This window comes from Callithrix jacchus, chromosome 1 (genome assembly GCF_049354715.1).
Source record: "Callithrix jacchus isolate 240 chromosome 1, calJac240_pri, whole genome shotgun sequence".
Taxonomy (NCBI): domain Eukaryota; kingdom Metazoa; phylum Chordata; class Mammalia; order Primates; family Cebidae; genus Callithrix; species Callithrix jacchus.
In genome coordinates this window covers 142,941,248-142,965,084 of record NC_133502.1, presented here as the reverse complement: position 1 = coordinate 142,965,084, position 23,837 = coordinate 142,941,248, and the positions used below count along the sequence as shown (strand labels likewise).

The 23,837-nt window shown below is 43.0% G+C and overlaps 2 protein-coding genes across 4 annotated transcripts; one reads left to right on the top strand and one right to left on the bottom strand.

The window, feature by feature from the left end:
• The first annotated feature begins 8,110 nt into the window (after positions 1 to 8,110).
• LOC103793901 (serine/arginine-rich splicing factor 3-like) lies at positions 8,111 to 9,536 on the top strand. The gene has a single exon (XM_035251843.3). It carries the CDS (start codon positions 8,111 to 8,113, stop codon positions 8,555 to 8,557), a length of 447 nt encoding a protein of 148 aa, XP_035107734.1. The 3' UTR covers positions 8,558 to 9,536.
• LOC100407609 (olfactory receptor 13C7-like) lies at positions 8,394 to 22,630 on the bottom strand. Of its 3 annotated transcripts, none has more exons than XM_054257678.2 (4): positions 21,396 to 22,630; positions 16,300 to 16,428; positions 14,621 to 14,715; positions 8,394 to 8,498 (listed from the first exon to the last, which is right to left on the bottom strand). In XM_054257678.2, exon 1 carries the CDS (start codon positions 22,429 to 22,431, stop codon positions 21,472 to 21,474), a length of 960 nt encoding a protein of 319 aa, XP_054113653.2. In that variant the 5' UTR covers positions 22,432 to 22,630; the 3' UTR covers positions 8,394 to 8,498; positions 14,621 to 14,715; positions 16,300 to 16,428; positions 21,396 to 21,471. The 3 variants fall into 3 exon arrangements, with proteins under 3 accessions (XP_054113653.2, XP_002743174.3, XP_078228132.1); XM_002743128.7 differs by having other exon boundaries at positions 8,445 to 8,581; XM_078372006.1 differs by lacking the exon at positions 8,394 to 8,498 and adding an exon at positions 12,927 to 13,528.
• Between the last annotated feature and the right edge of the window lie 1,207 nt (positions 22,631 to 23,837).

Sequence of the window (23,837 nt, the reverse complement as noted above, 5' to 3'; positions counted from 1 at the left end):
CCACTGCACTCCAGTGTGGGCAACAGAGCAAGACTGTCTTAACAAACAAACAAAGATGGCAATTGCAATCTCACATATTTTCCTGGTTTACAGATTCAATGCCTTTGGTCATGTTATCAGGTTTTCTGGCGAGCTCTGAGTGACCCACACAGTAAAAGGCATGAAAGTTGCCCACAAATGATGTGTTGTGGTCATTTTTCTGAAGTCTTTATTAAGTCATCCAGTTTTAGCACAGGGCTTGGCAAAGCAGCAGTTTTAGTTGTCAGTGAAACTAGAAGAAGTGAGGATTCAATCCAGTCTATAGGTAATAATAAAGCCTCACAGACAATGAATAGGACTGGAGTCTGACAATGGTGCACTTAGTTTTCTACTAAAATACAAACTTTTCTTTTTTTTTTTTTAGACAGAGTTTAGGTCTTGTTGCCCAGGCTGAAGTGCAATGGTGTGATCTCAGCTCACTGCAACCTTCACCTCCCAGGTTCCAGTGATCTCCTGCCTCAGCCTCCCAAGCAGCTGAGATTATAGGGACCTGCCACCATGCCCGCCAAATTTTGTACTTTTAGTAGAGATGGGGTTTCATTCACTATATTGGCCAGGATGGTCTTGATCTCCTGACCTCATGATCCACCCGCCTCGGCCTCCCAAAGTGCTGGGATTACAGTGTGAGTCACTGTGCCCAGCCAATACAAACATTTTTTAAATAGAGAAAAGGAAGGGGAAGCTTCCACTAAAGTTTGTCTTATTTCTTTTACCCTTTCTTTTCTGATTATAAAAGACACTAATGCTTACCAAAGAAAGTTTAGGAAATGAGGCCAGGCATGGTGGCTCATGCCTGTTATCCTAGCACTTTGGGAGGCCAAGGTGGGTGGATCACTTGAGGTCAGGGGTTTGAGACCAGCCTAGTCAACATGGTGAAACCCTGTCTCTATTAAAAATGCAAAATTTAGCAGGAAATTGCTTGAACCTGGGAGGCAGAAGTTGCAGTGAGCTGAGATCGCGCCACTGCACTACAGCCTAGGCAACAGAGCAAGACTCAGTCTCAAAAATAATAATCATAATAATAAATAAAAATTTTAAAAAGAAAGTTTAGGAAATGAATATTCTAAACAGAAATAAATACTTCGTAGGAATCCCATCACTCAGAGATGACCACTCTCCACCTGCAGTTGTGGTTTCGATGGAGTCACTGGAGGAGTTCTACTGGCAAGAGCTTGCTCTATTCCACTGAGGCTTTTCCTTGAGGCCCCTCAGGTACCAGCTCTTTCTGAGCCTAATGGAGGGGAATTTTCTGTTCATGCTTAGACCCCATCGCAGCCTGACAGAAGCTTCTAGCTCTTCCTCAGTCGATTCTTATGCTAGTTCTGTTTTCTGGCCTCTGTGTTGTAGCCTCTGAAACTGCATCCTTCAATTTTCTCTTGCAATCCTCTTGTCACTCGCAGGTGGCAACCTTCATATTCACTGACATTCACACACATCCAGCATTTCTTCATTTATCCATATGAAGTTATGAAACCAGATTTTAAAGACTTAGCATAAACCCAAGAATGTAAAATATTATTAAAAGTATTTACACATGTTTTTAAAATTTTTTTTAAAGTAGACTTTATTTTTCAGAGCAGTTTTAAGTTGACAGAAAAACTGAGTGGGAAGTACAGAAGGTGTACACTCCCTGCCTCCACATATGTATAGCCTCCCAGCACTGTCAGCATCCTGCACCAGAATGGTACATTTGTTACAATTGATAAGGCTACACTGACACATCATCAACCAAAGTCCATAGTTTACATAAGAATTCACTCTTGGGGTTGTACATTCTGTGGGTTTAGACAAAGATATAACAACATGTATCTACTCTTATTCCTTTTTACCTTTTAAAGTGTAGCTATCAGAAAACTTAAATTACATATGTGAGCCCAAAGTGAAGGACAAATGTAATTTTGTTTTTCCTAAGACAGGGAGTCCTTCTTGCCAGGATGGAGAGCAATGGTACAGTCATGGGGCACTACAGCCTCGAACTCCTGGACTTAAGTGACCCTCCCACCTCAGCTGCCTGAACAGCTGGAACTACAGGTGCATGCCGCTATTCCCAGCTAATTATTTTATTTTTTGTAGAAATGTGGTCTTGCTATGTTTCCCAATCTGCTCTCAAACTCCTGGCCTCAAGCAATCCTCCCACCCAGCCCACATATGCAATTTTAAGCACTGTAAGAGTAGTGTACTCATCTTTCATTCTGAAAAAAGTTAATGCTCAGAGATGAGTAAGATATTTTAAAAATGTTACTCACCAATGATTTGTTTTGAGCCAAAAAATCATGGTTCTCAAGGTCTTGCACCTTTCTTCCTCTTCTTATATCTCTGACTTCATTTCCTGCTGTTTCTGTCCTGTCCATATATCACCTCCAGCCAATCTCGCTCAGGGCCTTTCCTTAACTCCTCCATGTAACTCCTGCCTCAGGACCCCTGTACTTTTTGCTTGGAATTAATTACCCTCAGATAGTTGCACAGCTCTCCCTTTTCTTTTTTAGGTCTTAACTCAAATGGCCTTCCTTAATTGCCCTTCTTAACACTACAACTCAACCCTACCTCTGCACTTTTTTTTCCCTTTCACACTTTATATTTTCAAAAGCCATGATTACCTTCTAACATATGAATAGATTCTAATATGTAATATTATAAAATATACTACTTACTTTCCCAAAGGGTTGCTTGTCTATTATTTGTTTCCCTACTTCATTAGGGCATATATATATATATATATATATATATATATATATATATATTTGGAGGCAGAGTCTTGCTCTATACCCCAGGCTGGAGTGCAGTGGTGTGATCTTAGCTCACTGCAACCTCTACTTCTACTTCCCGGATCCAAGCGATTCTCTTGCCTCAGCCTCTCAAGTAGCTGGGATTACAGGTGCCTGCTACCATGCCTGACTAATTTTTGTATTTTTAGTAGAGACAGTGTTTCATCATGTTGGCCAGGCTGGTCTTGAACTCCTGACCTTGGGTGATCTGCCCTGCCTTGGCCTCCCAAAGTGCTGGGATTACAGGCGTGAGCCACTGCTCCCAGCCTCCTCATTTCTTTTACAAACACACAGACACTTTTTGTTTTTTTTTTTTCTTCGAGACAGAGTTTCACTCTTATTACCCAGGCTGGAGTGCAATGGCACGATCTCGGCTCACCGCAACCTCCGCCTCCTGGGTTCAGGCAATTCTCCTGCCTCAGCCTCCCGAGTAGCTGGGATTACAGGCACGCACTACCATGCCTAGCTAATTTTTTGTATTTTTAGTAGAGACGGGGTTTCACCATGTTGACCAGAATGGTCTCTATCTCTTGACCTCGTGATCCACCCGCCTCGGCCTCCCAAAGTGCTGGGATTACAGGCTTGAGCCATCGCGCCTGGCCTTTTTTTTTTTTTTTTTTTTTTTAAATGAGACAGCATCTTGCTCCATCACCCAGGCTGGAGTGCAGTGGCGTGATCATGGTTCACTGAAGCCTCAACCTCCCAGACTTAAGTGATTCTCTTGCCTCAGCCTCTTGAGTATCTGGGACTTACTTTCCCAAAGGGTTGCTTGTCTATTATTTGTTTCCCTACTTCATTAGGACATATATATATATATATATATATATATATATATATACATATATATATATATTTGGGGCAGAGTCTTGCTCTATCCCCCAGGCTGGAGTGCCACTATGCCTGGCTAACTTTTTTGATTTTTTTGTAGAGACAAGGCCTCACTATGTTACCCAGGCTGGTCTTGAACTCCTGGGCTCAAGTGATCTTCCTGCCTCAGCCTCTCAAAGTGCTGGGATTGTAGTTGTGAGCCACTGTCCCTGGCCAACTATCCTCATTTCTTAATTGCTTCTTGCAGCAGAGCCTGAATCTGTTTCAGAAAGAGAAACTTTTAAAATTAAGAATATGGCAGGTTTTAAAGTAATTTTAATTAAATAGGAGTATTGTTTTCTTAGAACTTGTGTATAGTACATTCCTAAACCAATCTTTAATGGAAATACTTTTTCTGACTTCCTGAACATATTTGATTGTGATGAATTGACCTAGCTTAATAAGGAAGAGGTCCATTTTGAGTCAGTGAACTAAGACTTTATGGCATCTGATTTCATATGTGTACAGTAGGACAATTGTGTGAAATATCAATGTATTTCCTGTTCCCAGGAATTCCTTCATTAGAACTAAAACATGAGGGCAAGGCATTCATATCTTCAGAGATGATCATTAGAGTAGAAAAACAGTCAAAGAGGACAAGTCCTAGCTTTTGGTTTTAAAAACTATATACTTAAAATTTCAGGTAGAGACAATGGCTTTAAAGAGAAAAAGCCTTTGAAATATCAGAACCTGGCCTGAAAGGCTAAGAGCATAAAATATTTTTTTGTATGAAGAACAGACAGAAGAATACTATAATTAGTCAGATGTAGTCCCTCCCACACCCCCAGGCCCCAGCAATTTGATTCACTCTGGTGTGGGAGGAGGAGAGCCACTGGAGAAGAAGAAGGGGTCTCTGGTCTCTTTCTTCTAATGCAGAGGGGTGAGACATAGAACCCCCAGAAAACCTTGAGACTGTGAGATAAGAGGGGATCTGATTCTCCTTCCCGTGTGGAGCTTGGGAAATGGCAGACCTCATAAAATTCCTCTGCCTTTAGCATGAAGTGGGTATTGAGTAGAAATGGCTGCAAATGTGTCCTGTTTCATGCTACACACAGAAGAGCAGCCAAATGTTTTCTATGCCCCTCAAGAGACACAAGGTAGGAGACAGCTGAGCGCCTGAAGAGACCTCAAGATTGGGATGAGAAGTCTGTATCTATTATTTGAATGGTCTGCACAAAGGGATACCAGATGAGAATGAAAGTGTCAACAGGGATTAATGATGATGACTGAGAACCCAACGTCCTTCCTTCTTCTCCAGTCCCAGTTCCTCCTCAAAACTGGGGAGGGGTTTGTGAGAGGCCTTGACTAAACTGAGAGCCCACTGAACTTACTGAGATTTAGTTTTTGTCATTCTTCAGGAAGGGGATGTGCAGAGTCAACTAACTATCCATTGAAGATTTGATCACCCTTTCTAGAAGTGGTTGCTTGAAAGCAACTACCAGCCAGAGACATTCTCCAATTGCAAGTGTGTCATGTTCACTGTTAGTTTAATAACTGGGAGTAAGGTCTTGGAAAACAAAGGGTCCTTGTGCCTTGGAGCAGAATTGGCATATCTAACATCACATCGATCCCTGCAGTAAGATCCAAGAGGAGGAAGAAAAGCCCTAAGTACATCCAACACCCGCGTTATGAAATTCAGCATTGAAACCTTCCAGCTTCCAATAAGCCCTCTAAAGATACGAGCCTGTGAATATAAAATTGCCCCCCCGTTCTTAACTCTCTTTGGCTGTTTATTTTAGTAATTTTCAAACTTAAAACTATTATTTTTTAACAATGGAATCCTTTTTTCCCAACAAAATCTTAGAGTTTGGTATATAAACCAGAAAAATGTTGTGCTGGCTGGGCGTGGTGGCTCACACCGGTAATCCCAGCACTTTGGGAGGCTTAGGCAGGTGGATCACAAGGTCAGGAGTTCAAGATCAGCCTGGCCAATATGGTGAAATCTTGTCTCTCAAAAAAAAAAAAGTTGTATTGTATCGCTACACTTATTTTATAAGTTCAAATTTATAGCAATTACTTACTCAAAGACAATGAGAATTCAAACAATAAGATTTAGATAAATATAAAAATTTGAATTCTGGAATTATAGATGACTATTTCAGTTTCCAATTTATTTATGCATTTTCTTTTTAGTTGCCTGCTGTAGAGAAAATCCTGGTTCATAGAGATGAGTACTTTGCAAAGGGTCACAGTTTTTGAAATAATTTACTTTGCAATCCCATACAACTCTTTATTTAAATTAAAATCGTATCCTGAAAATGAGGCACTGAGAAATTTCTGTTTAAATATGGGTTCATGAAAACTTATTTCCACGTAAAAACCTGAACATGGACGTTTATAGCAGCTTTAGTCCTAATAGCCAAAACTGGGAAGCAACAAAGATGTCCTTTAGTAGGTGCATGGAAACAACAACAACTTTGGTGGATCCAGACTGTGGAATGTAAATCAGCGCTAAAAAGAAATGAGCTATTAAGTCATGAAAAGACATGAAGGAACTTTAAATGGATATTACAATGTGAAAGAAGCCAATCTGAAAAGGCTACATACTTTATGACTTTTGCTGGAAAAGGCAAAACAACAAAGGTGGTAAAATGAATAGTGGTTGCCAGGGATTAGGAGGAAGGGAAGGACGAAAGTCAGAGCACAGAGGATTTTTAGGGCGATGAGACTAATCTGCACAATACTAAAATACATGGTATATGTCATTATACGTTTGTCAAAGCCTATAGAATGTACAACACCAAGAGTAAACCCCTATGTAAATGACCAACTTTGGGTGATGATGTGTTCATGTAGGTTAACCAGTTGAAACAAATGTACCACTCTGGTGCAGAATGTTGACAGTGGGGAGGTTGTGCATATGTGAGGACAGAGGATATGTGGAAACTCCTGTACTTTCCTCTCTGTGTGAACCCGAGTGTGCTAAAAAAGTTTATTAATATAAAAAAGTAAGATATTAAAAATATGAAAAAATTGATTTACTAAGATATGATAACTGCTCAAATTCCTTATCACACATTTAAAAGAATCAGACATAGCAACCAAAACTTATGTTTAATCTTGATGCTATTTATAAGACAGCAGCAACCAAAATTTGTGGTTAATCCTGATACTGTTTATGATGCAACGTTATTTTTGTGTGACTAGTTCCTTGTTCACTTATTATTGTGCAATTGGCAATGGCACCATGAAAAGAACACGCATCAAGCAGATGATTCATAGCCTTGACCAACACAATTGAGAACAGCACACATTTGTACTTCTTTGTATGATTTTATGTGAGTTATGTGCATAGGCTTAGATTAAAGAAAGATCATTCCACATCTGAATCCATTCTAGTAATAAACAGAAAAAAGAGAAAAAATAAGTGCAGAGCTACACCTTTTTTCTAATCAAGGACATTTAAAGAAGATTGCACAGAGATGGCAGGAAAAGATTTATTCCAAGGTCTAATCAAAAGTGAGTCAATTCGACAGCACACATGTTAATGTGGTAGTAGCCTCTAGTATGTCAAAAACTGAAAAACAGAACAAATTTGTGTATGACCATTGTCTTGCATATTGAAAGTTATTTAGAATACTTATATCTATAAATAAACTCAAACTAACTACTTGTGGAATGTGACAAACCTCCACTGGGGAAAAGTTAGATTCTTGTTTAATCAGGTTATATTATTCCAGAGTTTTTTCTAACATATGTTTGAACTTATGTATTTTAATTCTGATACCCTCTTTCTCTCCCAGAATAATGAATCACACTCTCTTCCACAGCTGGCACAAATATGTCATTGTGTTCTTTTTTAGCTTTTTGTAATCGTAATAGCATTTGATGTGTAGCTAATCCAGCTGCAGGCTATGGCAGCGTACGGTGTGCTACATGGATCAAAGGCAATCTTTATTCAATTGAACGTTGTTGCGGTTCCACTGTTTATTAAAATGTGATTACTTCTTTAAGCTATTAATATTGGTTTGATGTATATGTATTAAATTCTTACACTTTTAATTCATTTGCTGGTATCATGAATATGACTGATTTTGCAAAACAAAAATCCAATGGTTTATAGTTCAGTAATTGTTACCTCACACATAAGTTCAAACCTGGTAGGAAGAATCTGACATTACGGTTTTCAAAAGATCCTTGTATTGTTTCATTGTTCTTCACTAGTAATTTATGGAGTTCAGTAGAGTCTTTTGGATCATTTAAAACACCAAATCACTGTATTTTAAGGCCAGATTTCCTATTAGCCCTACTGCAGACATAGTGGAATTTGAATCTTTGAGGACAGAGCCTAGCAATACGTATATTAAAGAAGTTTTTTGGGCCATTTCGTGGACGCTGGGTGAGCTTGAGCATCGGTGTGTGTAGGGCTGGAGGAAAGCGGGAAAATGCATCAGAGCGTGTGGATTTGAGCCTCTGCATTTTTTATCCTAGATCTCGAAATGCATCATGATTCTTGTCCATTGGACTGTAAGGTTTATGTAGGCAATCTTGGAAACAATGGCAACAAGACCAAATTGGAACGGGCTTTTGGCTACTATGGACCACTCCGAAGTGTGTGGGTTGCTAGAAACCCTCCCGGCTTTGCTTTTGTTGAATTTGAAGATCCCCGAGATGCAGCTGATGCTGCCCAAGAGCTAGATGGAAGAACACTATGTGGCTGCCGTGTAAGAGTGGAACTGTCAAATAGTGAAAAAAGAAGTAGAAATCGTGGCCCACCTCCCTCTTGGGGTCGTTGTCCTCGAGATGATTATCGTAGGAGGAGTCCTCCACCTGGTCGCAGATCTCCAAGAAGGAGAAGCTTCTCTTGCAGCCGGAGCAGGTCCCTTTCTAGAGATAGGAGAAGGGAGAGATTGCTGTCTCGGGAGAGAAATCACAAGCCGTCCTGATGTTCTCTAGGTCTCATAGCCGATCTAGGTCAAATGAAAGGAAATAGAAGACCCGTTTGCAAGAGAAGTGGTGTACAGGAAATTACTTCATTTGACAGGAGTATGTACAGAAAATTCAAGTTTTGTTTGAGACTTCATAAGCTTGGTGCATTTTTAAGATGTTTTAGCTGTTCAAATTTGTCTTTTGAAACAGTGACACAAGGTTTAATTCTCTGTGGTTTGAAATGGATCATATGAGGCAATGTAATACCAATAATTGTTACTTTACAATGTTCCCTTAAGCATAATTGAATTTGCTTTGAATTTTAGTTATGCATAGACTGATAATAAACCTCTAAACCTGCCCAGCAGAAGTGGGAATTTTTTTTTACTACAGAAACAATTGGCAGAAATTGAACTAAGATTTACTTTTTTGAGATATAGGATGCAGCTGTAGTTGAACAAGCAGTCTTTAGAAGTTGCTGTGAAACACAAGCCATTGGGTAAAAAACGCTGCACTATTAAATTAGAGGTTTTTGAAAAAGCCAACTCATGTTTATCCTGGGCAGAGGTTGCCTAGTTGGTATAGAATCTTAAGTTTCAAGAAAGTTTATCTTTGCTTTAGGTCATAAGTTCCTTATTTGATTGCTATATATGAATACATGGCTGTTCATGACATTATGTGCAAATTTGAGATTTCAGAAATGACCTGCCAGTTTAAGGGTACATTGTAGAGCCGAACTTTGAGTTACAGTGCAAGATTTTTTTTCATGCTGTCATTTGTAATATGTTTTGTGAGAATCCTTGGGATTAAAGTTTCGGTTACAAATTGTTGTTTAACTTGAAAGCCTGTTTTTCCTTGCAAACTCAAATCTGTGAGCTTGGTATAAAGTCCAGGTATAACATTCCTATTGGAAGCCATACTTATATTTTCTTGTAAAGTGCTTTTGAATTAATAAAATATTAGCATAATTGTGTAATAGTTTAAAAAGAAGAAGAAGTTTTTTGTTTGTTTTTGAGACAAAGTCTTGCTCTGTCACACAGGCTGGAGTGCAGTGGCATGATTTCTGCTCACTACAACCTCCGCCTCTTGAGTTCAAGCAATTCTTCTGCCTCAGCCTCCTGAGTAGCTAGGATTGCAGGCATATACCACCAGTCTCGGCTAATTTTTTTTTTTTTTTTTTTTTTTTTTTTTTTTAGTAGAGATGGGGTTTTACTACGTTGGCCAGGCTGGTCTTGAACTCCTGACCTTAAGTGATCTGCCCTCCTCGGCCTCCCAAAGTGCTGGGATTACAGGCGTGAGCCACCATGCCTGGTCATATTGTGCTATAGCTGGAACCTGAGCAACGCCATTTTATACAAAACAAAGCTGTTTTTCAGAAATAAGTTGTAATGGCTGCCCCATTCTCCTCACAATAACTATTGGCCTTGGCTTCTGTAAATAAAACTGCTAGTTTGCTCTGCAAAGTGCTCACTATGTAAAGCTGCTTACCTTTTCTTATCAGTAACTGCCAGAATTGCTGGCCTTTGCTTACCAGTAATGACCAGAAGAAGCAGCCCAAGCTAATGCCATCCTGGCCCCTGCGACTTGTAATAAGTAACTGAGGTATGTGGATTCTACTACTGCCCAGACAATGTGTAAACTAACGCTTATCTTGACTTCTGTAAACCACTTAGGTAACAGTAAGTCCCCTAGTCCTTGGAATATCCAGAGACCCGCTCCCTCCTCTCTGCCCGGGAGGTGATTTACGGAATCCCCTGGCCCTCAGAATGTCTGAATCCCTTCACCTCCACCCCCAGAACGGGTATAAAAGAGTCTTGTCACCCTCCATTCGGGGCCACGGGTTGGAGAGACGCCGGCAATAAAGACCCTGCAATCTGGCATACTTTTGTCTTATGTGAATTTTATAATCTCGCATTTCAGTACTTCAATATTAAAGAAGTTCTTTTGTTTGTTCCAATTTGAGAGCTTCTACTTTAGGAATCAGATCACTTTTATTGTATTTTTTTCCTCAAATCCCTGGCCAATCCCTCTGCTTTCCTTTATACTTTAATACTAGTCTTGGCTGGGGGCGGTGGTTCACACCTGTAATTCCAATACTGTGGAAGGCCCAGGAGAGGGGATTGCTTGAGGCCAGGAGTTTGAGACCAGCCTGGGCAATATAGCAAGACCTCTATGTCTATATAAATATATATATATTGGCCGGGTGCGGTGGCTCAAGCCTGTAATCCCAGCACTTTGGGAGGCCTAGGCGGGTGGATCACGAGGTCAACAGATCGAGACCATCCTGGTCAACATGGTGAAACCCCGTCTCTACTAAAAATACGAAAAATTAGCTGGGCATGGTGGCGCGTGCCTGTAATCCCAGCTACTCGGGAGGCTGAGGCAGGAGAATTGCCTGAACCCAGGAGGCGGAGGTAGCGGTGAGCCGAGATCGTGCCATTGCACTCCAGCCTGGGTAACAAGAGCGAAACTCCGTCTCAAAAAAAAAAAAAAAAAAAAAATATATATATATATATATATAGACATGCATGCCAGGCATGATGGTATGTTTTCTTCTAGACTGTCTATAGTTCTAGCTTAAGCATTTAGGTCTACGATTGATTTCAAATAAAGTTTTGTGAATGGTGTGAAGTATAGGTCAAGGCTCCTTTTTTCTTTTTCCCTATATGAATATCCAGTTGCTCCAGAAACATCAACACCCAACTGGCTGGGGCCTGCCTTGACTCTGCTGATAAAAAGAACCCCTGAAGATATGGCTAATGTTTCCACTTGTTCTACATCTTTCTATTCAATAGCCTTGACCTATTGAACTTTCCAGAAACTAAGGGATACTCAAAGGCCAAAAACAAAGTGAGATCTGCAACCCAGAGACTTAAAAGCATTGACATTTTAGGCTTTTACTATGAGGGAATTTGCCAGGCTGGCAAACACCTCGCAGTGTTGCTGATGCCCAAGGGCTTGGCGTACAACAGGAGGCCTGTGGGAGGAAATGTCCCTACCCGGCCTCTTCCTTCAGCCCCTCTGCCCTGGTCCCAAATCTTCTAGGGCCTTGCTCCTCAAAGTGTGACCTGCAGAGTTCAGCAGCATAGGCATTACCTGGAAATCTGTTAGAGATGTAGAATCTCAGACCCTACCTCAGACTCACTGAATCCTTGTCCACATTTTCAGATGACTCACGAGCACATTAAAGTTTGAGAAGCACCCATCTCAGGAGCTGGCAGAAATTTCAATGGCCAGCTTCAGAAATGTCCACCAGGTGGCAGGTTTGCAGCAGGCACAGGTAGCTAGAGCTGCAATGGGCCACCCAAGTCTGTAAGTGGCACTGGCAGTTGGAACAATTGCTCATGAACTGTGGAGGGAATGAATGGAGGAGCAACCCCAGAATGGAGAAGGAGACCCCTAATCAAAGAGTGGTGGGTGGTGGGATGTGAGCCTCTCCTCTCTGGGCATTCCCTAGTTGTATTATCTAGTGAGAAGGATGGTCTATATCCTCTCATTTTACAGACAAAGAAATCAAGGCCCAAAGAGGCAAAGAGACTTAGCCAAGGGCTCAGCAGTGGGAAATAGTGTTAGGACTGGAACTGGAAGGCAGGTGCCAGGCTGCGTGGCCTGGGCTGAGAGTCCTCTATGATCTATGCTGACCTGAGTGGCTGCCTCTCCACTCCCTCCCCTTGGTTGCTCTTTGAACAGCTATCTTGTTTTCTCTGGGCGTGCTAGAAGCTGCTGTTATAATAATTCAGTTTGGATGGCCAATGGTCTTTCCACATGATATAGTTTGGATATCACCCAAATCTCATGCTGAATTGTAATCCCCAGTGCTGGAGCTAGGGCCTGGTGGGAGGAGTCTGGATTACGGGGCAGATCCCTCATGGCTTGGTGCTGTCTTGTGATGTGAGTTCTCCCAAGATTCAGTTGTTGTAAAGCATGGCACTTCCTGCCTGCTCTCTCTCTCTCTTTCTTTGTCTCATTCCTGCTTTGCCCATGTGAAATGCCTACTCCCACTTCACCTTCTGCCATAAGTAAAAGCTCCCTGAGGCCTCCCCAGAAGCCAAGCAGATGCTGGAGCTGTGCTTGTATAGCCTGCAGAACCATGAGCCAATTAAACCTCTTTTCTTTATAAATTATCCAGTCTCAAGTATTTCTTTATAGCAGTGCAAGAACGGCATCATACACTACAATACTCAGAGTCCTGTGGCCAGAATCACTGCCTTGGAAGGTCAGCTTTGAAAGGACCTCAAAGCCATGCAGCCTAAAACTAGCTTCCAGCAGGGGAGAGAGACAGCTGAGGGCCACAGAGGGGCTCCGATGACAGCCCACTGCCCCACCCAGGGCCATGTCTTGTCATTAGTTCATTTGGGTTTTTTGTTTGCTTCTTCATTGCTTTGTTTCTTTGGTTCCAATTATGCTGACTTTCATAAAGGATTTGTGGTAACCCAAAAATATATTCAAGGCCAAAAAACTAAAAATAGATAGGTGAGGAAATGGGGCAACGGGAAATTAAAAGTAGAAATGTGGAGGCACTTTCCTTCTAGGTTCTTCGATGGACGCTTCCATGACCTGTGACACAACAGGGGACACTTGGTTTACTTGTTCATTCTAGTCCCATGGTTCATGGCCTGGACCTTGGGAAAGAACTTTCCTTCCTCTGAGTTATCATTTCCCCATGAGCACAGTGAGGTGCTTAGAGAGCATATGTTCTGGCCACCTAGGATTCTGACAGTCAGTCACTCACTCAGTTAGGGGTTTCTGAAATACCAGATTTCTCACAGCAGCCTTCCTGTGCTTGTTCCTCAGGCTGTATGTAGATGATGGCGTTCAGCATGGGGGTCACCACTCTGTAGGAAATGGAGATAAGTTTGTCTGCAAAATCGTGCTTGTCTTCTCTCAGTGGATCCATAGACTTGGGCTTTCCATATGTGAAGAGGATGGTCCCGTGGAAGACGATCAAGACTGTGAGGTGGGCAGAGCAGGTCGAGAAGGCCTTTTACCTGATCACATTGATAGAGATATCAGCACAGGGCAACTTCAGGATAGCCAGGACCTCACAGGTCAAGTGGTTGATGATTTTTGTCTGCATAGAGGAGCAGGCGACTGATTATGTTTAGCCTCTTCCCTTCTCTTAGGGCAGAAGGGCCAAGAACTCCTCTGCTCTGGTGACACCAGCCAGGAATCAGTCCCAGATACCCTGTAACTCTAGAACCAAGATCTTGAACTTTTACTGACCTTTAAGTAAATTTCATTTCACCAGCCAGCCTCTATGACTGCACAGCAAGGGGCTTCCTGCACGTTTTGGCCAAGTTGAACGTCAGTTCTCTGAACCTCCTTCCTCCCCATTCCCCATCAGCTCTCACGAAAGACACTGACTTGCTTCTGAGGCTGGTCCTGAGATTTCCCTTGTTTTTTCAAGGAATTTAAGATCTCTCTTTGGGCTTCAAGGTGCTCACATGCGATTTGTCCTGGGTCATCATCATAAGCTTGTTGACAATCTAGGGGTTTTGCAGTTGGCTTTACCCTGTGCCTAAAAACCGTACAAACTCTCTAGAAATCCATCTCCTCTGAGCTCTGCTTTGTGATCTGACCCCTTCCCAGGTTGCTACGCGAGCACTTCCTGCAAGGAGCGCTGAGACTCTCCTGCCCTTGCGCGAGCACACAGTGTCTGTGCCGTGGCCATTTGGCTCAAGTCAACAGATGGCTACTGAGCACACCTTCTGTGCCAGGCATGATTCTCAGTGCTGGGGACTCAGAGAAGAAAATCAAAGTTTCTACTTAAAGAACTCCATATTTAGAAGAAGACAGACATGCTAAGAAATCAGTGCAAGGAGGCTGGGCATGGTGGCTCACGCCTGTAATCCCAGCACTTTGGGGCCGAGGCAGGAGGATCACCTGAGGTTGGGAGTTCAAGACCAGCCTGACCAACATGGAGAAACCCCATCTCTACCAAAAATAATAATAATAATTAAAAAAAAAAGAAATCAGTGCAAGGGCTATAACAGCAACAACAGCAGCTGTTGAAGCAGTGATAGGAGCTATTACCTATTGAGTACAAATTTTCCACCAGGAGGCCAGACACGGTGACTCACCTCTATAATCCTGGCACTTTGGGAGGCTGAGGCAGGTGGATTGCTTGAGCTCAGGAGTTCAAAACCAGCTTGGGCAGCACAGCGAGACCCTATCTCTACAAAAAAAATTTTTTTAATTAGCTGTGTTTGGTGGCATGCATCTATAGTCCCAGCTATAATCAAGCAGCTTAGCAGCTAAGCTTCAAACTGCATTTTAAAACTCTTTTTTCTTTCCTCTTTTCTCCTCCTCCCATCCCCAGTCGCAAGATATAACTTTGAGACGAACTGTGCATGTGTTACCTTTCATCTTGAAATACAGCCTCGGAACGGGCTGTGAATCTTCACTCCCTTTCTTTTCCCATTCTGTCCTCCCATGCCTTACGCACATTTATTTACCTAGATGCTTGTTATGCACACACTACGCTCACGTATCTGGTCATATGTTTCCTTTGAAGCTTCAGGGGTTAGATCCCGATAGGAACCAGACACCTTCAGAATTCTCTCTCCAACAAAAGGTTACCTCAGGGCTGGAACCCACTCTCAGCCGAAGAGTGACCACAAGATTGACTGTGATTAATTTAATTTATAACCTAGTAGGATCCACAATGGCACCTGCCCCTTCACCAGATGGAACAGTAATTCAAGATGAGCCATCGGAGTAAGTCACAGCACCTGGCACCTCCTAGACCGCCCCCCCCCCCCCACCTCTTTCACATTCCAAAATGCTTTCTTTTTCTTTTTTCTTTTTTTTGGAGATAGAGTATCGCTCTGTCACCCAGGCTGGAGTGTAGTGGAACAATCTTGGCTCACTGCAACCTCTGCCTCCTGACCAATTCCCTGCCTCAGCCTCCTGAGTAGCTGGGATTACAGGTTCAAGCAATTCCCTGCCTTAGCCTCCTGAGTAGGGATTACAGGTTCAAGCAATTCCCTGCCTTAGCCTCCTGAGTAGCTGGGATTACAGGTGCCCACCACCATACCCGGCTAATTTTTGTATTTTAGTAGAGATGGAGTTTCACCATCTTGGCCAGGCTGGTCTTGAACTCCTGACCTCATGATCCACCCTCCTCGGCTTCCCAAAGTGCTGTATTATAGGCATGAGCCACTGTGCCTGGCCCCTAAAATGCTTTCTTTAAAAACCCCTGCACTCCCCCAACAAATTGAAGAGTGGAATTGTCGTCTATACTTCCCCTTGTTGGCATGGATAATAAAAGATTACTGCTCATCCTTATCATAACGTGTTATTATTTTGACTTCTTTCCACAAGCAGCAAGCAACCAGATCCTTTTGCCAGTTCCACAGCAATTCAGAAGGCTGAGGTGGGAGGGTTGCTTGAGCTCAGGAGGTTGAGGATGCACTGAGCCATTATCACACCACTGTACCCAGTGTGGGTTCTAACCCAGAATGGGTTAGAGAGCAAGACCTTGTCTCAAAAAATAAAAAAATAAAAATTATGTAGTAGGCACCTTATCTATTGTCATTCTCACAACATCCTCAGAAGGAAAGAGCTATCAGCTTGTTCTCAGATGAAGAGAAAGTACAATAAAATCCAAAACATGTGTATAAGGAATGGAGGCAGATATTCTTAATCCACTGGTAAGCCTTTAAGTTGGATCTGAGGCCCAGCCCTACAGCTACTCTGTTATTCTCTCTGCTTTTAAATGTAAAGGCCAGGCTAAAAGACTGAATGAATGTTCATCTACCCTTGACATCTTCCACACACAGGTCAGGATCTGTAGGGACTCTTTCTGGGCCACACATCTTCAAAGTCAGATTCCTCTCTGACCCAGGGCTGGATGTCTTGATTCCTCTTGAGCAGCTTCTCTTCTGTCCTAGGAAGGAAGCCATTTGGTTTATTCCACAAATTTAATCATGAATCAAACCTTCATTCTCTTGTTGTAAGAATGAAGATGAGGAATACTTCTATTTTGGGATCACAAAGCCTAATTAATTTGATTTGGAAGTATTCGTGTTTGGAATGTTTGCCAATGTTTTTCTTTCAGTGATGATGCAAAATAGTCACGGAAACAGTCATGGGATGGATGTCCTCTGGTTAGTCAGTTTCCTAAAACACACCACCATACTGGCCATTCTTCAATTCTGGCTTTTGTTATGCTCATAGACCGTGGTAGGCCCAAGCTCGGAAGGGGCCTTAGGAATTAACCAGGCCAATTCCTATGCAAAGCATACAGGCCCTACTACTCCCTTGATCATGCCCCTCCAGGCTCAGCTGGAATACAAAAGCCCCTTGACTTACAATGGGGCAATGTCGTAAATGGAAAATGTTTTAAGTTTAAAATGCATTTAATACCCTTAACTTGCCAAACATCACAGCTTAACCAGGCCTACCTTAAATGTGCTCCAAACACTTACAGCAGTCTGCAGTGGGCAAAATCATCTAGCACAGTCTATTTTATGTGAAAGTATTGAATATCTCATGTAATTTATTGACCACTATACTGAAAGTGAAAAAAATGGTTGTCTGGGTACTCCAAGTACCGTTTCTACTGAATGTGTATCACTTCTGCACCATTGTGAAGTTCAAAAATTGTAAGCCAGCTTTCTTCCAGCACCCTGTGCAAAGAAGAGCTCTACGTAAGTAGGATACATTAGTTTAGAATTTATGTATACTTGGGTAATCCTAACCATTATTTTTCCAGAGGTAAATATTTTGGGGATGAGGAGAGCCATGAAACCTGCACTTTTCTTTCTGTGGTCTGGCTCTGTTGACCAGTCTGGAATGCAGTGGCACAATCAGCTCATCACAGTCTTGAACTTCTGGGCTCAAGTGATCCTTCTGCCTCAGTCCCGAGTAGCTGGGACTATAGGTGTGCACCACTACACCTGGCTAACTTTAAAAAATGTTTTTGTAAAGATGGAACAGGGGGTCTCCCTCTGTTGTCCATGCTGGTCTCAAACTCTTGGCTTGAAGAGATCCTCTTGCCTCACCCTCCCAAAGTGCTGGGATTACAGGTGTGAGCCACCTTGCCCAGCCAAGAACTCCATTTCTCTCCTGACACCCCCACCCCCACCCCGCTGTTTCCTATCCTGACCCATGCCAATTGCTTCCAATTATATTCAATTGCTCAAATGGTCAGTTGCTCCACTTACATAATCATTGGCTGCCTTTATTCCCTTCTGTTTTCAGACATGCCCCAGCATTTCAGACCTATCATTATGCATAAAAGGTGCCCACTCACTTTTGTACAAACAACATTGGTATTATTTCCTTCTGATTATGTCTGGAACTAGAGTTTACATTATTTGGTATCAGAATCACAGAAATGTCTCATCTTGTGAAATAAGGCCTCTCTATTTTTTGGGTCTAAATTCGTATTGAATCTATGCTATTTCTAAGAAGATGAGAGTGGGTCTATGCCAGGAATCACAATTCTTTTAAATTGTGCCTTGAAAGGGACTTCTTTAAAATTCATCAGGTCATCACAGCCCCCACAGAGGAATATGCTGCTGCTCTGCTGGCTACTACTTTAGAGAGGGTGTCTGGCAACCAAGAGATCCCTCGGGACGGTTGGGATGGCTCCTGGAAACATCGAACTGCCTTGGCAGAGTGTAGACGAAGGAGCCAAAAGACTCAAAGAATTTAGGATGCTAAATGGGCTTGTTAAATTAGACCTACAGATGGATATGTCCCCTAGGAAGGCTAGAGGACACTCTCTTCACTAAGCTAATAAGAAAATGCATTAATGAGGAACATTTTTGAGAAACTTGGCAGTGTTTATTCTCTGTCAGCTGAGGGTGACTGTACAAGGTGCTGTTTTAGAAGCAGGGTCCCTAGTGTCAGTGGAGATTATAAATTCCCAGAATAGTGGCGGCCCAATGGCAGCACTTAACTATTAGGGGCAAGAATATTAATTACTTGTAATAGACAGCAAGATCAGAATAGCGACAGGAGGGCCTGACCCGCAGGAATGCATGGGAATGAGTATTAAGGAACATCCTGTGATGTTCCTGGGAGCAGGACAGGCACTTTAGAAGGTTGTAAATGTATGTAATTAAAACAAAATCAAGCATAGATGAGCAGAAGCCTGACAATGGCTTTCCTGTTGAAAAATTATGATCACTCACTCAATTCCAGACCTGAATTAATTCTCAGATCCAAAATACATCAATTGAAGAAGAGGCTGGTCTCTGAGGAAGAATCCTGCAATGCCCTTGCATGTATATAGTAGTGATTTTCTCTGTCTGTGTCTCCCTCCAGGGACTTGTGGCTATTTCCCTGAGTAGCTAAATACTGGGGAAAATGAAATACCCCAATATTTTAAGGGCTGTATGTTATAGAATCTTAACTGACGCTAATACCAAGAAACCCAAAGGAGCATCACAGATCCCTTCTACTGTGGGAGTAAATGGAAATTGAGTGATAAATGGGGTCTAGGCTCACGTTTATTTCCTGATAGGACAAATGGTTTTTTATGGAACTAGTCACTGGTAGTCATTCTCCAGGTTCCCAAATGTGTAACTGGTATAGACATACATAATAGCTGGTTCGCACATTTGCAGTAGGGGTGAGTCCTGCCTAGAGTGGGATCTGACGACCTCCACCTCTCTCCTGCCTCTGGGCAGAATCTCTCCTCCTTCCTGTTTTCACATCTGCTCTTTCTTCTCCCCTTTCTGGACACCTAAATGTGTCTCTTTAATAGTCTTAGGCTTTTTAAAAAGTAAAGGAACTGGCGAATTCCAGCTGTTTTAATTATCTAGGCCACCCTCTCTATGTCCTCATTGCACTCCCACCAATAAAAATGCATTTAGAGTAAAGACCTGAGTCTTATTTCACATGGGAATGAGGAAGAAAAAAAAAGAAAAGAAAAGAAGACAAGCTGGCACGTACTGGCATGGTTAAAGGACCAAAGTTCCATAATCACTGACTGCCATGGTCTGAATGGCTCCCCTAAATTCACATCTTGAAACTTAATTGCCAATTGATAGTATTAAAAGGCACAACCTCATGAATGGGATTAGTAACCTTATAAAAGGGCTTGAGGGAACTAGCTAGCCCTTGTTTTGCTTTTTCATCCCTTCTGCCATGTGAGCACACAGTGTTCAAGGTATCATCTTGGAAGCAGAGACTGGACTGTCACCAGACATCAAACATGCTGGTGCCTTGATCTTGGACTTCCCAGCCTCTAGAACTGTGAGAAATAAATTCGTATTTATATATTACCCAGTTTCAGGTATATTATTATAGCAGTAAAAATGGATGAAGACACTGACATTTACAAATATAAAGTGGACTGAAAACAGTCACTACAATACCTTAAGTTTCACACCTATCTCAGTCTATTCCTTGAGTGTAGGAGGAAGTCATGGACTTAGAGCTCTTTTGGCTGCAAAAAGACACATGGCCAATCTCACCAGTGTTGCAGATGGTCGGTGATGACTGTTATTGCTGGCCTGTTGTTAGTTGTAGAATTGAGAATTATTTTTGCATTTGGTTCCCCACAGTCTTTTTGGTGTTCTAGAACAATGTGGACATACTCATGGAATGCGTTCTGTGTGTAACTGCCATGTGTCATGTTGGTTGCATGGACGAAAGTTAGGAAGCTACTGGCACCCAGTCGTACAGTACTCAGTTATTGCTGCAGTGGGGTGGCAGGTTTGCCTCTGAATTTCCTTGCAGTGACAATAAATAGATGAATGTTGTGAAAAGCAAGATTCTTAGTGTCCATGAGATCAAAACAAAGCAGCTGCTCAGGTCTCACTATTTCTGGGGCTAAGATGTGAGAAGAATTCCTGCCATAGTGCTAATGCTCACTATTACATGTGGGGGCAGATGACATTTCCCAGTTGATCCCTACATGAGAAACAGTAAAGATCTCTGGGGTGACATCAAATCAGAGTAGAGTAAGTGGCAGTTTTATACAGGACAAAACAACATTGTATTAGTCCATTCTTTTTTTTTTTTTTGAAATGGAGTTTTGCTCTGTTGCCCAGCTGGAGTGCAGTGGCGCAATCTTGGCTCACTGCAACCTCCTCTGCCTGGGTTCAAGCTATTCCCTTGCCTCAGCCTCCCAAGTAGCTGGAACTGCAGGCACGTGCCTCCATGCCCAGCTACTTTTTTGTATTTTTAGTAGAGATGGGGTTTCATAACATTGGCCAGGATGGTCTCCATCTCCTGACCTCGTGATCCGCCCGCCTCGGCCTCCCAAAGTGCTGGGATTACAGGCATGAGCCACCACACCCATTCTTGCAATGATATAAAGAAATACCTGAAACTGGGTAATTTATAAAGAAAAGAGGTTTAATTGGTTTGTGGTTGCTCTGGTTGTACAGGAAGCATGGCTAGAGAGGCCTCAGGAAACTTACAATCACAGCGGAAGGGGAAGGGGAAGCAGGCATGTCCTACATGGCTGGAGTAGGAGGAAGAGGGTAAAGTGGGAGGTGCTACACACTTTTAAACAACCAGATCTCATGGGAGCTGACTCACTATCATGAGAACAGCAAGGGGGAAATCTGCCCTCATGATCCAATCACCTCTTACCAGGCCCCTCCTCCAACACTGGGGATTTCAATTCGACAGATTTGGGCAGGGACACAGAGCCAAACCATATCCTATATCCTCTGAGATCCCAGTGCCACTAGATTTTTTGTTGGTTTGTCTCTTTTGACCACCTCTATAACTCTCATGGATATTCATCAAATTCTGGTATCAAGGAATTTAAGATTTAGTCAGTATAATATAGCTACTATATGATACAGTATGGTTCTGTATGGCCAACAAATTGACCAGGAGCCTCAGAAATTTTAGGGCTCTCTTTCCACTGACAGTCTAAGGTCCTACCTGGTTACCATTTCCCCAAGAGAACAATGAGGCATTTGGAGGGTATGCATTTGAGCAGTCTGGGAATCTGTGACAGTCACTCTGGTAGGTGTTTTTGAGCTACCAGGTTCCTCACAGCAGCCTTCACGTCCTTGTTCCTCAGGCTGTAGATGATCGGGTTGAGCATGGGGGTCACCACCCCATAGAAGAGGGAGATGAGTTTGTCTGCAACGTCCTGCTTGTCTGTCCCCAGCGGGTCCTTAGACTTGGGCTTCCCATACATGAAGAGGATGGTCCCATAGAAGATAACCACGACTGTGAGGTGGGCAGAGCAGGTAGAGAAGGCCTTTCTCCTCCCCTCCGCTGAGGGCATCCTCAGGATGGTAGCAATGATGAAGACATAGGAGACAAAAATAAACAGGACTGGGAGTGCAAGGAAGATCATGTTGGCCACAACCATGCTGATCACGTTGACGGAGATGTCAGCACAGGCCAACTTTAGAACTGCCAGGATCTCACAGGTGAAGTGATTGATGACACTGTCCCCACAGAAGGGCAGTCGCATTGCTAGGGATGTCTGTACCACAGAGTTGGTGATACCAGCTGCCCAGGAGCTGGCAGCCATGGGCACGTAGGCAGCCTTGCTCATGACCACAGGGTACCTAAGGGGGTTGCAGATGGCCACGTAGCGATCAAACGCCATCATGCTCAGGAGCACACACTCTGTGGCCCCCATGGCAAAGGAGAGGAACATCTGCACTGCACAGGCTGAGAAGGAGATGGTTTTTCTGGGGGTCAAGAAGCTGTCAAGGATGAGGGGGACTGAGGAGGTCGTGTAGCAGATGTCCAGGAAGGAGAGGTTCCCCAGGAAGAAGTACATGGGCGTGTGCAGGCGGGAGTCAAGGACAGTCACCAGGATGAGGACCCCGTTGCCCAGCAGGATCACCAGGTACATCAGCAGGATGAGCACGAAGAATGTCTTCGCCAGCTCTGGGTGGGCAGAGAGGCCCAGGAGGATGAACCCCATCGCAGGGGAGGTCTCACTGGACCTGTTCATGGTGCATCTTCTCTGTCACCTGGAGGAACTCAGAGGTCAACCTCAGCATTTTCTTACTCCAAAAGCACCTGGAAGGCCAGGCACAAATCCTTGCCCTGCCGAGCAACTGGGGAATCGCACTGATGATTTCTTCATCTCTGTGGAGTTCTAGCAACAATGTAGAGAGATCAATATTTAACTTCTGCTTCTGGTAAGAACAAACAGGCTAATTTGGACTAACTGTCTTGCAGATGACAATTAGACAAACTGGAAAATATATATAAAACATCTTTGTATTGGAGAAGTTATAATACAATGAGGAATGTAGGGTTATGATTCTGGGGAAAAGCAAGGATCTAGAGATGTAAGTCCAGCACTTGTGGCTGTAATTCAACTCAAGCATTTGCAGCTTCTGGAGGGAGCCATGGAAAGGCTGTAAAGCATTACTGACAGCCTCATGGAGATGAGGAGTAGGTTTTGATGTGAAAAACTCACCTCAAAAGGCCCCTTGGCTGGGCGCAGTGGCTCACGCCTGAAATCCCAGCACTTTGGGAGGTCAAGGCAGGTGGATCACCTGAGGTCAGGAGTTCAAGACCAGCCTGACCAACATGGGGAAACCCTGTTTCTACTAAAAATATAACAATATAATCCCAGCTACTCGGGAGGCTGAGGCAGGAGAATTGCTTGAACCCAGGAGGTGGAGGTTGCAGTGAGGCAAGATTGCACCATTGTACTCTAGCCTGGGTGGCAAGAGCAAAAACTCCATCTCAAAAAAAAAAAAAAAAAGCAAAAAAAAGAAAGGCCCTCACTAAACGTTCTCCATTTGGGATGGACTCTCGAAGGGCAGCACCATAGGAATAAGGGCAATCAGAAGGAAACAGGCATTTACAGATGCTGTAGTTCAGCTTCACCTCTTCTCAAGCCCTGAAATTGAATTGAGATGATACTAGAGTTTTCCCAAATGTCTCACAGAAACAAACATAGATCCACTCAGAGGAAGGTAACATCACCCATCTCTAAATCTGTTCTACAAATTATTTTGCAAACACAACATCTGGCACACACTAAAAAAAAAAAAAAAAAAAAAATAAGGCACACAAGGAGACAAGAAAATAAATGAAAACTAACAGAAAAAAGCAACAACGGAAAATAAAGCATCTTTTCGGGCCTGTGGCAGCCCCTAGAGAACAAGCCCTGGCCTCCTTGACTCCTCCAGTGTCAAGATCTCGACATTTGGTTGATCCTTTTGTACATCTGCGGCAGCGAGTAGGCCCCTGTGCCCCATGGCCAAGTTGAATGAGAGTTCGAACTGAGTCTCCCCTCTTCTCTTCATTCTTCATTGCCTGCAGCAAAGGCATTAACTTGTTCCTGAGACTGCTCACAGAACCCTAAGGCTGCTTTTTTTTTTTTTTTTAATGGAAAGGTTA

Excerpts from the sequence above, each read along its gene's own strand:
- LOC103793901 (XM_035251843.3), top strand. The coding sequence starts at position 8,111 with ATGCATCATGATTCTTGTCCATTGGACTGTAAGGTTTATGTAGGCAAT.
- LOC100407609 (XM_054257678.2), bottom strand. The coding sequence starts at position 22,431 with ATGAACAGGTCCAGTGAGACCTCCCCTGCGATGGGGTTCATCCTCCTG.